Source organism: Cuculus canorus, chromosome 3, assembly GCF_017976375.1.
Source record: "Cuculus canorus isolate bCucCan1 chromosome 3, bCucCan1.pri, whole genome shotgun sequence".
Classification (NCBI taxonomy): Eukaryota; Metazoa; Chordata; class Aves; order Cuculiformes; family Cuculidae; genus Cuculus; species Cuculus canorus.
Window position 1 is genome coordinate 114,663,679 of NC_071403.1, and position 15,117 is coordinate 114,678,795.

Sequence of the window (15,117 nt, forward strand, 5' to 3'; positions counted from 1 at the left end):
CAATGGAACAGTCCTGAGCAGCCTGATCTCTTCAGTTCAGCTACTTAAAACTGTTTTGGTTTAGAGGGCCTCGAAAAAGTTGGAAAAGAGCTAATTTTTAGCACTGCTGTGATGGAAGTAAATAGCAGTTCAGGTGACACTTGCCTACTATTGGTAGACCAGCATGTTGTACTTGTGGCGTTAATCATACCTGAATAAGGGTTGTGATATGTAGAAATAACAATTAACATGGGCAAATGTGTGTACTTCCTAGTGAGATTAGGAATGGCATTTTGATTCTTGCTTATCCACTGTTGATGAGCAAGGTATGATTTTTTTTTGTGCTTTGCTTTAAGCATTTAGAAATCCAGTTTCAGATCTGAGCAACTTCGTAACTCTACAATCAGCATAAGGAAAGAGACACTTGTAGATGGTGTTTCCTCCTGTCTTAAAGGAACTATGCATATATTCATCCTACCTCTTTCAGACATGTCTCTCCCCCCATGGAGTGACTCACACTGAAATTTCTGGTCATGTCCATTGACTGCAGAGAGACCAAAGATGACTGTCTTTTTAAACAGCTAACATTGGATGCGATTCATCTGCCTTTAAAGTAGGACAGTGATGAAGAAGAGCTTCTATCACAGTAGAGCTGTGATGAAAAATTTGGATATAAAAGAAGAGTGAAGCTCATATCACTAAGTAAATCCTAATGATTTATGAGTCAGAGATGTGGTCCTAAGACGGCATGTAATGGATTCAAACCCAAATTAAAATGAGGCTGGAAGGTGAGCAGTTGAAGTACCTTTTGATAAGCCTACAAACTTAGAGAATTTGGCTTTGCACACATCAGACGTGTACAGTGACATTTCAAACTAGCAATAGAGCAAACTGGTAGGAAATAAGACATGCTGTAATGCAAGCCAAGCTAAGGCACTATTACTTTTTTATAGGCAATTACAACAGACTAAATGAATATTTAAAAACAAACAAACAAAAGAAAACCCAAAAACTGGTGCTTGTGGTCATGGCAATGTCTGGAGTCTAAACCCCTTATCCCCAAGCATGAACCATCTGTTGTCTAGCTCAATGAAAAGCAGCATTTTAATTAACATTATTCTTTACAATCCGACAAAAATTCTGTTTCTAAGGCAGAGGAAGTGTTGATCTAATTTGATAAAACAAAACTAGATGGATGCTTACAGTCTACATAAATGTTGTCCAACGGTTCCAGAAGAAGATTGAAACCTGCTTAGGGCGCCTATAATGTTCAGATATGCCTTGTTAGGCTTCCCCACAAAAAGAGATGTTTGCAGCAACTATCTCAGAAGAGGTGGAATGCTGACTAGTGGATAGTTCTCTGAAATACCTAGAGTTTTATAAGCTACTCTTTTGAAGTGCAAGGCTTGGAAAGTGATCATTAGTGCTGACACATAACTTGTTCCTGTGGCCACTTTGAAGTAGTGATGTCCAGGAGGTTGTGGATTTCTCAGTTAACATACCAGGGCATCTCATGATGTAACATAGATTTGAAAACACATTCTAGAATAAAATCTCAGAGAAAGCATTCAAAACCTGTTGTATTTGGTGTGAGGTATATAACAAATTTGTCATAGCATTCAAGGGTCTGATGTTGGAGCATTATGGATAATCAGACTAAACTTTCACTCGAGTGACTGGAATGTTATTCAGCACATGAATTACTACAAAAAGGTAGATTAAATGTCCTGCATGCATTTTAAGATTACTATTTACAAGGACAAAATTGAAGAGAATAAATCAGTGAAGAAAATACTCATTTAACTGCTGAAAACGGAGGCTTCTTCTTCAACTCACACCTCCTTGTTACTCACTGATCACCACAGCTGATAGAAGCTTAGCCGAGAGCAAAATGAAACTATGGCAACAAATATACTTACGTGTTTGTCTGACATTCAGCATTAACAAGCATATTGTTCTCTTCAGAAATTAATCCCTAAGTTCTCTAGAATATGTCACTAAATTCTGCTGAAATATTGGAAAAGAAATGGACATAAAAAAAATACCCAAACAAGTTTAGGTTATGGCACGCAACAAAGCCAAATAATGGAGTTAACGAGGAAGTAGGAATTTTCTTAAGGACCACTGATCATCCAGAGCCTAATCTTTCTGTAGAAATATGGAAACTCTCCTACTGTGGTTTAAAGGGAGATTGAGAAAAAGAGCAAGCAAAAGAGGAATTTTGTCCTTATCTCCAAGGCTAAAGCTAAATTGTAGGGCCTGGTAGTGTTCTTCTGAGCACTTGAGTCTTGTTGAACAACCCAGGTTAGTCGCTACGGTATGCTATATGCCTCATCCTATGTCCACTTGCAAAGGAGGAGAGCCAGCTATGCCATCTTGCAAGCAATTTCCTAATCCAAATGAGAAGGGGCAGAAATAAGACCCTGCGATGTACTTCAGACCACGTGTGTGCAGGTTAGTTTATATACAACTTGTCAGCTTCAGCATCGGTCTTTGAACACAGCCCTGGCATGACCCACGGGTGCATTAACAGTGGAGCTACTGATGAGTCTGGCATTGCCCTTGTTTTTCATGTTGAAAATGTAGAGAACTCCCTTTTTTTTTATTTCAGACTCAATAGAAAACAAATCCACACTTTTAATGAAATAAATTCACCTAGAGGAAAAGAAGTCCTACATACCAGTTGATGTTATGTTAGAGCGTCCTCCTGCACAGCTTTTACTATTCCAAATGGGTTTTTTTTTTAATTGCTTGAGTTTAATTGAATATCCATCTCATTTCAAATAGCATTTAAAAATATATCTCTCTTCTTTTGCTTAAACCCCTTTTCTCCATTTATTATTCAATTCAGTTGGATAATTGCATTCCTTAATGACATTACTCTTTATTTTCCCCATTTTTTTTTTAAATGGAGAGATTGCAGGCCTGAATCTGATCTTTGGTAAAGCCAGTAAAGTAATCTGAAATCACTGTTTTTTTCCCAGTTTTTGCTGTAGCGTAATATAAATCAGAACCTATTGTGTTTGTTTCAGCCTTAGTTTTGGGTTTATATTATCAGCCATAAATTAAGACTGCTTCTAACTTCAGTATGGCGTTATGAACATGCACACAAATTCTGCTTATTTTTCACTGGTGGATTTCCCATCATTTGGGGATGGAAGCATGAGTTTGGTTAAAATCTCAAATTAGAGCCCTATTTGTTACGTGAAGGAGAAAGCTGGTAGTTCATAGAATCATAGAGTGGTTTGGGTTGGAAGGGACCTTAAAGATCATCTAGTTCAAACCTGGCCATGGGCAGGTATACCTCCCACTAGACCAAGCTGCTCAAAGCCCCATCTAGCCTAGCCTTGAACACTTCCAGGGAGGGGGCATCAACTACTTCCCTGGACAACGTATTCTAGGGCCTCATCACCCTCATTGTGAAGAATTTCTTCCTAATGTCTAATCTAAATCTTTCCCCTTCCAATTTAAAGCCATTCCCCTCCTTCCTATCACTCCATACCGGTGCAAAAAAGTCCCTCCCCAGCTTTCTTGTAGCCCCTTCAGCTACTGGAAGGCCGTTAGAAGTTCATGATGGGTTTTGCTTTTCAGTGGGGAAAACAAAATTTTCCGAAGGTCACTGATAGGCAATATACCATTATCCTGGAAGTATATTTACTGTCCTTATACTGGATAATGAATCTCTCTCAAAATTACTCCTGAAAGGACCTCTGCAGATCTTGAGTCACAGAAATGCAGAGATTGCCAGAGACTTCTGAAGGCTGTGTAGTGCAAGGCGCTGGTTGGAGCAGGGTCAGCTGCAGCAGGTCCACAGTGCTCAGCACTGCCCAACCCTATTTGGCTTTCACCATGTCTCGTACTCTTGGCCCCTGGTACCTCTGCAATGTCTGGGCTGGTGCTGCTGTCCTGGCTTTTCTGCCCTGATAATGAACACCTAGAGGCTTTCATCTTCCACTCCTACAGGTTGTCTGAATCCTATTTCCTTACTGGCAAAGTGCAGTTGTGGAGCTGCTGTGTGTTTGGAGCCATGGGTTTTGAGAGAAGTAGGAGAATAGGACTGAGCCAAGTGAGGGAGTCTTTGACCCGTGGGGATTTTGGAGAGCCTCAGAGGTCATGGCATGGTGTAGTGTCCATCATGAAGTAAAGTCTGCTGGTCACTGAAGAGGACCCAGTTTGCTGGCTTACAGGAGAAACAGTGAAGACAACTGCTGTCACCACCAGTTCCTTCCAAGCTGACTGACTCCCCTATCAAAAGGATCAATAATAATATAGTACTCACTTGGTTTCAGCATATTAAAAGACCTATACATCGTACAACAGTACCGGAAGCTTCTCAAAAATATTATAATATTTTGCAAATACTGGGAGGAGAAAAAAGGCTTTAGCAATCCAGTGTGGTTCTGCTATGCAAGGCACTTGGGGAGGTGCTTCACAAACCTAGGAAGCATAGAATCTCAAAATTATTTGGATTGGAAGGGACCTTTAAAGATCATCTGCCTCCCTTACTAAGAACAGGGACATCTTTCACTGTACCAGACTGCTCAGAGTCCCGTGCAACCCCACCTTGAACACTTCCACGGACTGGGCATCCACATCTTCTCTGAGCAACCTCTTCCTGTGTCTCGCTACCATCATCATAAAAAATTTCTTCCTTATGTCCAATCTAGATCTACCCTCTTTGAGTTTAAAAATGTTACCCCTTGTCCTGTCATTACAGACCTCGACTCTGGAGGTTGCCCCAACTCAGGTGCAGGCCAGACCTTGCATCTGCACTTGGTGAGGTTCATGAGGTTTGCTTGGACTTGCTCCTCAAGTCTGTCAAGGTCCCTCTGGATGGCATCTGATCCCTCAAGTGGATCAGCTGCACCACTCAGCTCGGTGTCAGCTTTTGCTGAAGCACTGCCATTAGGCGAGGACTTTTTAGTTGTAGCCTTTGTTCATGGTTTGGATGGAAAAACATTGCTCTTCTTCTCCACACATACTGTTCCTTGGGGACTCATTTCCTTGGGGCTTTGAGTATGAGATCGTTGCATTTTTCTGTGTGAAAGACAGGCTGTTCCTGCAGATTTCTTCTTCTGTGAAACAGTAAGTGTATTTGAAGGAGTGAAGCATTTGTGTGACTTGATAGCCTGCTTCTATCTATCCTTCATGCTGATGTTAGTAGAGAAAAGGCAGTGTGAGAAATAGCCTGAGGAGAGAGAAGCAGTGCTGGGAGTTGTCAGGAGTTATAGTTATCAGGATATAGCTGGAAATTTTACAAACAGCCTGCTCAAAAATAACATGAAAATTATTCTATTATTGTAGATTACAAACATAGTTTTGTGCTTTCCCCAGAATATAATTGTTCGGGGGGTTGTTATCCCTATATGTGTATATTTATTGGAGTCCGTGCAGCGTTTGATGTACTGTTTATACGTTTGTGTTTTGTCAAAGATTGCAAAGAAACCAACCACACTTGCCTGCTGACTGCCTGGATTTCACATGTAGTGCCCAGGATTCAGCACGTTCCTGTGGGAGCTTGTGGGCTGGAAGTGGGCAGAGGGGTGGGGATGAAGCACAGCTTTCTTTCCAACCTAATGAGTGCCTGCCAGCACAGCTGAGCTGGCAAAGTGAGTGTTGTCATTTGCTTCTGGCATAGTTCACACGACTCATTCCTGTTTCCCAAAGCCAGAGAAAAGCAAGAAAAACATGCACCATACAAGGGGGACTCATTTAATGCTTCGTGAGGCTGCAGAGAGGTCGCTTGGCTGCTCCCTTCAGCTCGTGCACAGTTACTGGGGAAACAAGACTGTGAACCTGAGCAGGTATCAAAAGCAGCAAAAATGTACTGTGATAAGTTGTAGTAACCCTCTTCAGTTAGGTGCCTGTGCCGAGGGGCATAAGGTGAATCTTCCTGCACTCCTGGAGTCAGTAGAGGAGGGAGATGACTGCACTCACCGGCACATCTTCTCCAAATGATCCTTTGGATGGACCATTTTTCTCTCAGATAACCCTGGAGGGAATTTAGGCAGCTACTGTGGATACCAAAAGTTAGTGTGACTGCCCCGTTTTCCCCTGACTGTTTCACAGAATCACAGAGTGGCCCAAGTTGGAAGGGGCCTCCAGAGATGCTCTAGTCCAACCCCCAGCTCAAGCAAGGTCAACTGGAGATGGTTGCTCGGAGATGTGTCCAGCTGAGTTTTCGGGCTCTCCAAGTATGGAGACTCTGCAACATCTCTGGCTAAACCTGTTCCAGTGTTTGATCACCTGCATAGTAAAAAAACCTTTTCTTATATTTAGACAGAATTTCCTGAGTTTCCGTTTGTGCCCATTGCCTCTGGGCACTCCTGAGAGGAGGGTGGCTTTGCCACTGGGTATTTAGACACACATTAATAAGAATCCCCTGAGCCTTCCCTCCTGAAGGCTGGACTGTCCCATCTCTCTTAGCCCTTCCTTATCGGACAAACGCTCCAGTCTCCTCATCACCTTCATGACACCTCGTTGGACTCACTCCATTAAGTCCATGTGTGTCTGGTACAAGGAGCCCAGCACTGGACCCAGCACACCAGATGCGTCTCACCAGTGCTGAACAGAGGAGAGGGATCTCCTCCTTCAATCTGCTGACAACACTTTTCTTAATGCAAGCTGAAAAGAAAACGGTTTTATGTAACTGTGTTTAAGGAAAGCAAGCAAAAAGGCAAAGGACTGGGTTGTCAGGGCCATGGTTGGACATTGTTGGTGCTGTCTTTTCAAAGGAATTTGGGTCCTTTGTCAGCACAAATAGGAGATCTTTGGTAGCACTGAATTTACTCTTTGTTAGGAACGGCCAGAGATATTTGTTTGAACTTGATCCCTTTGAACACGGAACGCTTGCCAAGGAGGCCAAAGGGGAATGGAAAGGAAGGGAAAAAGGAAGCAGGTAGGAATGGAGCTGTGTTAGAAACAGTTTGAGGGTGTTTTGGAATTATTACGCAGCAAAGAATCTTCCATAAGTCATGTTTTGCTATTGAAGCTTAAAGTTTTGGGTTTTTTTTTTTCTTAGGGTTTTAAAAAATTTTGGTTTATAAAATAATGCTGACACTGGCGGCTTAATAGTGGCAAGCCAAGTGGAAGAGCCAGACCTGATAAACCTGTGCAGGAATTGCTGTAAAACATTCCAGGGAAAAAAACAAAGACCTGCCATTGGCCAAGAGGTCTCGATGGCGATTGCCTGGAAAGCAGAAAGCTTTTGAAACAGCACAATCATGTGTTGGACGTGTGATGGCATTGCAGGAAAGACACCAAACAAAAGATATAAACAGTGAAACACTGACTTCAAGCCAGGTATGGTCTCAAAACTGGAGGAAGTGTGTTCCTCTTCCTGCCTGTAACTTAATGCCCATTACGTCCAAAGCCCCTAATAAATCGTGTAAAATCAGTTTGATAAGCCATGCTGCTGAGTCATTTTAGAATAATTTCCAACTACTCCAGCCCTTTCCTGCTTTCCAGGCTGGCTGATGTGGATCTCCTGAGATCCAGCAGGGCAAAGAGCAGGCAAATACATCCTCATGTTGTCCCGTCCGTGCCAGCTGTGGGCACAGCCCGGCCTGCTTCAAGTCAGGGATCGGTTGTTTAATAAAATCTTTTAAATCTGACCCTCCTCTGGATCTGTAAAAGCAGCAATGAAGGTGTTACTTAATAAAGTACAGAGGTACTACTCTACGAAGCATTTCTGAAAGGCTTGTGTCTCTGGGTAGCTGACAGCCTCTTTGCGGCGTTTCAGTCATGTTTTTAAACCAAACCTTCATTGCTGATGCTACTTGTGGCACAACAGTAGAGCTTTAATGTTTTTCTTCATCTTTAATCTGAATTGTGTTGCCCTTGCTAATATTAATAAGCATTCTCCTGCCTGTATAATCTCATTGGGAACAGACTTGACACCTTTACTGATGCTAAGTGCCACCCACATACCTGGTTCATTGTTTATTGTGAATCACTCCACCATGATGGTTTGGAATTGAAGCGTTATCACTTTTTTTCCCTTTCATTATTCTTTCCAGTCAGGAAACGCAATAGAAGCTGAATAACAGTGCTTGGATTGTCACATTGCATGGTTGGAAGCATGGCATTTGGAAGGAAATTTATGGTTTAAAAGAACAAAATTTACTAAACAAAGAAATGCTTGCCGAGTGACCTTTTCTCATCTTGAAAACTTAGTGCTTGTGCAGCTGGTCTCTCCTGTCTTTTGCTAATGCATATTCATAGATTTTCACAAGGAAGAAAGCATGTTTGGGAAACCATGATTATAAGCTAATTAAAAATAGTTTTCATTTTAAAAACTGAATGTCTTGGCAGTTGCATACTCATTGCTAATGGGTGATTGTACTTTTTCAATAACAATAAGATATTCAATGAAACTGTAGAAGATGTTAGAATGTGATTAACTAGATAATCTGTATATTTGAGTTTTTATTCCCAAATAAGATGAATCTCCCAGAGCCAAAAGTGTGAGTTTATATTTGATAATTATATGAGACTCTTGAGCTTTCTCGCAGATTATGATTCAGTTCCATGAGAAAAGAGCTTTAAAACAAGAAAGAATGAGTGCCTCTAATTGCAGGAAAGCATTGTGACCGGCTCGGTCGGCTTGTTCAGTCCTTCATCTCAAACAGAGCCAAGCAGATTATGCACCATGCTGTGGCGGAACAGCAAATAAGAGTACAGAACCCAGCAGTCCCAAATTATACCTTCCTAAAATACCGGTGTGATTCTGTGGAACAAATAGTTACTGAAGTGTTTATCAAAATGTCAGCTGTGGTTTTGGTTTACTAGAGGATATTCTACGGTGAAGTCTATCAGGGATGGCTGGAAGGTGTTTGGGACTTAGTGGACAGCTTATGGCAGAACGAGCAGCTGACCCAAACTAGGGACTTGTATCACAGAGGAAGAAAACTGCTGTCTTGTTTCTCAAAATCTGAGAATAGAAAAGGTTATGTGTGGATATGTTTGTCCAGCTCCTTATTCATATATTCTTACATATGTACAGACCCATTCCTTTTTCTATAGTATCTTACATCTGCAATACTGGATAGAGCATCACTAACTTTAGAAGATGGTGCTGAAGTTCATAGTTCTGTCTGTTCCACCTCTGTGTAGTGTCAGGTCGAAGGGCTATAAAGCTAACATAATAAATGTAGAAAAGTTGCTATTGCAGAAAATTCAGCAGTCATCCCCTCCATGATTTTTGCCCACTGAAGATGCTTTCTTTCATGTGTAAGTGGTTTTGAGTTAAATATTAATGAGGATAGGAAACCAGGTGAAAAGAGTCAAGTGAAAGCACACTTAGCTAAATTAAGAGAACCAGAAGATGCCTTATGAACCTACCTAAGATAGTTATTACTATAACTACTGAGAATCTTTAAGTGTCCTTTGGGCCTAAGCAAAACACCTTATGACTGCAAAGAGTAACACAGTTTAAAGAAGAAAAAAGAAAAAAGGGGAAATAAACAGGCCCATAAAGATTAAAACAAATAAAACAGTCTATTGTTTCATTTAAAAGCCAGCTGAGTTGGAGCTAAAGAAATGACTATATTAGTATACTTTGGTCTCTATGGGATTTAAATTCAGATTATGCCAAATTAAGTCAATGTTACACATGAGGAGATAGGGGACTTCAAAGATAAGGCTGGGGCAATTGTTCTAAACACTATAAATTGCAAACCTGTCGTTTAGTCAAAACGGCTAATTTCTGGACATCTGCGTGTATAATTAGGCCTGCGGCAATTAACTGAAAGGTTGAACCCTCCCATATTTCTGCTAAATTTACCAAAACGTGTGGATGGGAGCTTGGCAAAGCTTCAAAGTAAGTTTAGAGCAAGCAGCGAGCTGCCTTTAAGCTGTGTGAGTCCTTGCAGTTAGTTCTTGTAGTTCAGAGAAGATGCAGGACCTCAGGCAAGGAAGCACTGCAGCATCTGGCAGCATTGGTAAAGGAAGGATGTGCAGAGCCTGAGGAAGGAGGATCTGCTTGCTGGAAGCACCCTAAGAAATGGTGGCCCACTTCCACCTCCAGTTATATCTGTGCACAGCACACCTGTCAACCAGCTGTGTCAAAAGGGTGTTGAGACATTTCTGGATGGAGTTTCTAGCCCAAAAGGTTGTAGCATTTTGTGCTTTCCGATGACAAAATGTCCCAACTTTGCACCAACTGAATGCTTTGACAAAAGACATTTTCCTTCTCAGTGTCGTGGATGTTTATGTGGCCGAGTTGTGTGCTACTGGCAAAGGGGTTTTCTGGCAGTTCCAGTTGTCCCAGTGGGTTGAGGGCTGTGGAAGAAGGCGAGGACAGGTCAGAGAGGGATGCTGCCAAAATGAAGAGGGATCAGGTGCAACTGGTCCTGTAGCACCAGGGGATGTGTCAGCCACACAGAAACCAGGACGAACGAACGGTTAATTTTGTACCCGTTCAAGGAAGGTTCCCATAAAGAAAGTTATATAAATATATTGTTTCATCAGCACAGGGCAATGTCCTTCTGAGGGGAAAGAAACTCCCTTTTCAAAACAGGGGAAGGTGTCATAAGCAGTGGATTAATATCAGGAATGGGTGGTGATATGAGCTAGAAATCAATGCATTCAGTGTGGTGCTGTCATTAGTGATAGATGCTCTACTGAGAGATAAAAATGGAAATGCTAAGCTGGGCTCAGGAGAGAAATTACTCATCACTTTGTAGTTCTGTACAGGACAAGTTAAGTACTGTCTGTCACCTGATTATAGAATAACTGAAAGGCATCTTCTGTCATGAAATAAACTGTAGTATATTGGGAAGAAGTTAAAAAAAGAGGATTTCTCAAAATTTCTGCCAAAGGGTATCTTCGGTTAAACATCAGAGATCCAGGAAATCTCTGAAAGGGCCAACTTGAGTAGTACTGAAATGACTGCAATTATCTTTAAACACATGCATATTTTGTGTTTCTGTATGTTTTGTGTTTAGTATTTGTAAGGATGTATATAAAATACGTACAACAAATGTAGTGGATATCTGCAGTGTTAACAGTGATCAGATATAAAATATCTGTTGTGTATTAAGTATAAATAAATATAGTATCTATATATAAATATAGATAAATATATATAATAATATATATAATAATATATATAATATATAAATATATTAGTATAAATAAATATACATGTAAGTATATATACACACACATGTATGTGCATATATATAAATTACATTTGTTTTTCCAGTTTGGTTTCGTAACTTTTTGAGACCAAATGTGTTGCTTCCTCTCAGTGGAACATCAGTGCATCTCGTGCTGTACGTTTCAAGCCTGTGCCCACAGCCTTTGAGAAGTAGCTGCTAACATGAGTGTCATATCAGAAAAGATTTTCAAGGCAAAGATAAAGACGAATTCTGTGGACAATCCTGAATCTGTGAAAAGTGCCTGTTAAATTCAAAGAAATTGTAAAATAATATTTTTCAGCCTTAGTGTGAAGAAAAGCTAGAATTTACCTAACTTGAAGGCAAATGAGCAGTCTGTCTCCAGGTCTTAAGACTCCTGAATGAAAGAAGAATGATATCTTTTTTACCATTTCAGCCTCTAATATTCAAACATATCTTAGGTTCCTGTTCACTAGTGAATCTGTGAAGACTTGTTTAACTAAAACCAAGAAAAAGCACTCGAGCTTTGTTGCTAATTCCAGTTTTAAATGTTCACAGCAACTTGGTTAATCGTATTTATTTGTTTCTCCTTAAGGCAGAATGGGGAAACAAAATAGCAAGCTGGCCCCTGAGGTGATGGAAGATCTGGTGAAGAGCACGGAGTTCAATGAACATGAGCTAAAACAGTGGTACAAAGGATTTCTAAAGGACTGTCCAAGTGGTAGACTGAACCTCGAGGAGTTTCAGCAGCTCTACGTAAAAGTAAGTTGTTTATTAAGTTGCTATTATTTGGCACTAAAAAAGGTTGCAAAGTAATGTAAAGCAAACATATTGTCAAGAGCTGCCAGTCATTTAGACTATGGAATACATTTGCTAGGAGAAGCAGTGGTGAAGATGAGGGCAGTGGTGTGATAAGGGCAGTGCTACCCTTATCACACCCACAGTTCATACAGCTACAATGACCAAAACCAAAAGTTTAGAAAAAAAAAAGCTGTGATTTACTCACCAGAAATATGTTCTTTGCACTCTGCAGTTTATGAGCCTCTTTCACCTTCAAAAATTGGTTGTTATCCTGTTCAATAAACAGTGCTGTACCTGTGTAATACCACTGGGATATCAACTGTGACTGCTGAACCCACTCATATATAAGACTGTCCTTTCAGTTCCAGAAGAACTGGTGAAGTTTCATGACAGTGCTTCCTGCAGATAAATTACATACTAAATATTTCTTTCTCTAAATTTTAAGTATTGTCTTTATTTTTTCCCAACTGTCTCTTTGCAAAGGAAATGAAAACCAGACTGCTTGGTTTATTTTCTTCTTATTTTTCACTATTTTATCAAGTTCAATGTAGTCTTTTCCTTATACTTATTATGTATTTATTCTGCAGCAAGAAGAGCGTGGGGGCAACATAAGAAGTGTATTCATGTTACAAAGATAATTATATTTTAATTCAAAATCAAGTGTCTGCCTAAAGGTCAGAGACTTCAAAGTAATTTTAATTAGGAAAAACATTGGATGGCAGTGAGGAACAGTAGGATCGAACAGTTCATAAATACAATGTGAGGCTGAATAAAAAAGCCTTTCAAATGTAAGTAGTTAATATTGAGGACTGACGATTTCTGCAGAGAAGTGGGACTGTCTTTTCCCTTACATGCACAATACAGTCCTTTCCTAAATTCTTTCATCCTTGAACCAGAGCACATTGCAAGTTATTACCTATTTTTCTTTCTAATGAATGGTCTAACAAAGGCTGCTAACTCCAGCTTACATAAATAAGCTTCTGTCTTCATTCTTTTAATATTTATGGCTCAAGATGTTGCCTCACAATCCCTTTCTTAAACAACTGACTTTGTAATAACCATTATTTTCAGATGAAAGAATTTCTACTGCCTCAGGTATTATGGTTGTTATTGCCTGCTAATTTAGAGCTTCCCTTTTAAACAGTACTTGGTGCACATCCAGCAACATCAGACATCTAATCATTTCTCATACATGTTTCTGAAGAAAGCAAATGGTCTTTACAAAATAGAGGTTCCTAATAAAGTATATCAAGTGTTTAACTCTTTAGAAATCATTACTTTCTTTTTGGGAAATCACAGTAAAGGGATTTTTATTTTTTTGCTTTAACTATTTTGTGTGTGGTGGGGAAAGATATCATCTGAAAATAGCTTGAAACTGTTAGGACTTCCACCTTCAAAGGGATGTTTGAAGTGTTCACAGATATTTCACAAGATACTTTGATCATAAAGAAGTATCTCAGAGTAAATTCAATATCACGTTTACAGAAAATGGTAGTGCAAAAGAGAATGTGAAGAGCACAGCAGTATTTTACTCTTGAAATTTGGTGACAGCTCTGTAGTCTTACTTAGCTGCAATATTTGGCTTTTACTTCTATGGCTTCATGTATTTTTAGATACGCACATCAAATAATATTGTCTCCCTTGCTTTGGTAGTTACGTGATTTGAGATCTGCTCTTGTAGTGGTACTGTCGCATACTTAGTCAAGTTTATTGTAATTCTATATATAATGTCTATATAAAGGACAAAATACTAATTTTGCAGAGGAGAAATATGATTGGCTGTAGTAAATCCAGAGCTTTACGTCTGAGCTGCCGCAGAAATGTAAAATAATGGCCCTGAGCTTTCCAAGGAGCTCGTAGTCGGTGGTGATGACTTCTCCTGTGTAGGAAATTCTGCCTGCCCTGGCTTCTGGCTGCAGATAAAACATCGGATGCATAATGGGATCTTTCCAGGAGGAGCCATCAGCAGGAAAATCAAATTATTATGAATACGTTTACAGCATTTCAGTGTCTTTAATGCATATTTAGGGTGAAAATTTAGGAAAAATGTATTGATTAGTTATTCCTCTGCATGAACTTATAGTCGGGAGGGATGATATTTCTCTGTTGCTCTGAACTGGATTTTATAGAGGATTATTTCCATAAATCAATATATTTGGAAAAGAAATATGAGTTACCTTCAGTTCAGATATACCTTTTCTTAAGATGACACTGTTTCTTTGTTCATGAGAGTTGTGTGATGCACTTTGATGTGCATTGATAAAAGGATGTTGGTCTAAGATGCAAAGAGCTCTTTTACTCACACACAGCAGAAAATATCCTCAGCCTGAAGAGCAAAAATGTTTTAGATTATATAAGAAGCAATATTTTGAGATTAATTTGCTGGTTATCTCCGCTTACTTCTCTTCCATCATAATTATAGAAGGGTGTGCATAATCTTGGGGGGCAGAAATTGTACTTTTTTGTATTAAATATGACTGGAAGTTGTGTCCTGGGATCACACCTAATGTATTATTGTATCTAATGCCTGCTAGCAACTTAGACTTGATTTGAAGTTAAACATCCAGAACATGTGTAATGTGGGTGTCAGGTCCTCAATTCTTTTACTCTCTGTATTTGCATCAATTGTACTGTGCCGCTTACTGATGTAGATGAAGACTGTATTGACTAAAGGGGGAATGACTCTAGCTTGGTTTCGAAGCCTTTGCTATTGAAGTTTCCATTATGAATACGAATCATGCAGTGCTTAAAATAAATAGCAGTTATGCAAGCGAACTCTACAGGAAAATTATTTGTGGCACTTTCAGTGGCAGTGTCTATAAAAATATTTAGTCAAGAACACCTCTTTAAGTAAGCAGCTAATAGGTAGAAATATACTTTATACTAAAATGTATTTATTTTATACTTTATACTAAAATGTATTTATCATTGTCAGAATCTAACAGGTTCATTAAAAATATTGGTACATTTTTTGGTGGATAGATACTTTTTGGGATTCACAATCTATGCCAAGCTATTAGGGCTGATGTTTCCCTCTATGATGGTCAATGAGGTGAATACTTCAGCAGTTTTTGGAATAGTTTATTGAAGAATTGTTCCTATACTGTAAGCCCAGAGCCACACAGATGCCTAAATGCTGCAACATGGAGTTAGCTGTCCCAGCAGTCTACACAGAGCATGGGAGAGGGAGAAATCTGTGGGTACCATTCTGAGGAAG

At 39.7% G+C, this 15,117-nt stretch overlaps 1 protein-coding gene across 5 annotated transcripts in view; it reads left to right on the forward strand.

Moving 5' to 3' along the window:
- Positions 1 to 15,117, forward strand: part of VSNL1 (visinin like 1) — a 91,433-nt gene that overhangs the window by 30,061 nt on the left and 46,255 nt on the right. For 3 of the 5 annotated variants that reach the window (XM_054064227.1, XM_054064229.1, XM_054064228.1), the window contains one exon: positions 11,695 to 11,861. In XM_054064227.1, coding sequence (XP_053920202.1) covers positions 11,700 to 11,861 — 162 coding nt within the window. In that variant the 5' untranslated portion in view covers positions 11,695 to 11,699. The remainder of the gene's footprint in view (positions 1 to 11,694; positions 11,862 to 15,117) is intronic. The other 2 variants (XM_054064232.1, XM_054064230.1) reach the window with 1 other exon arrangement.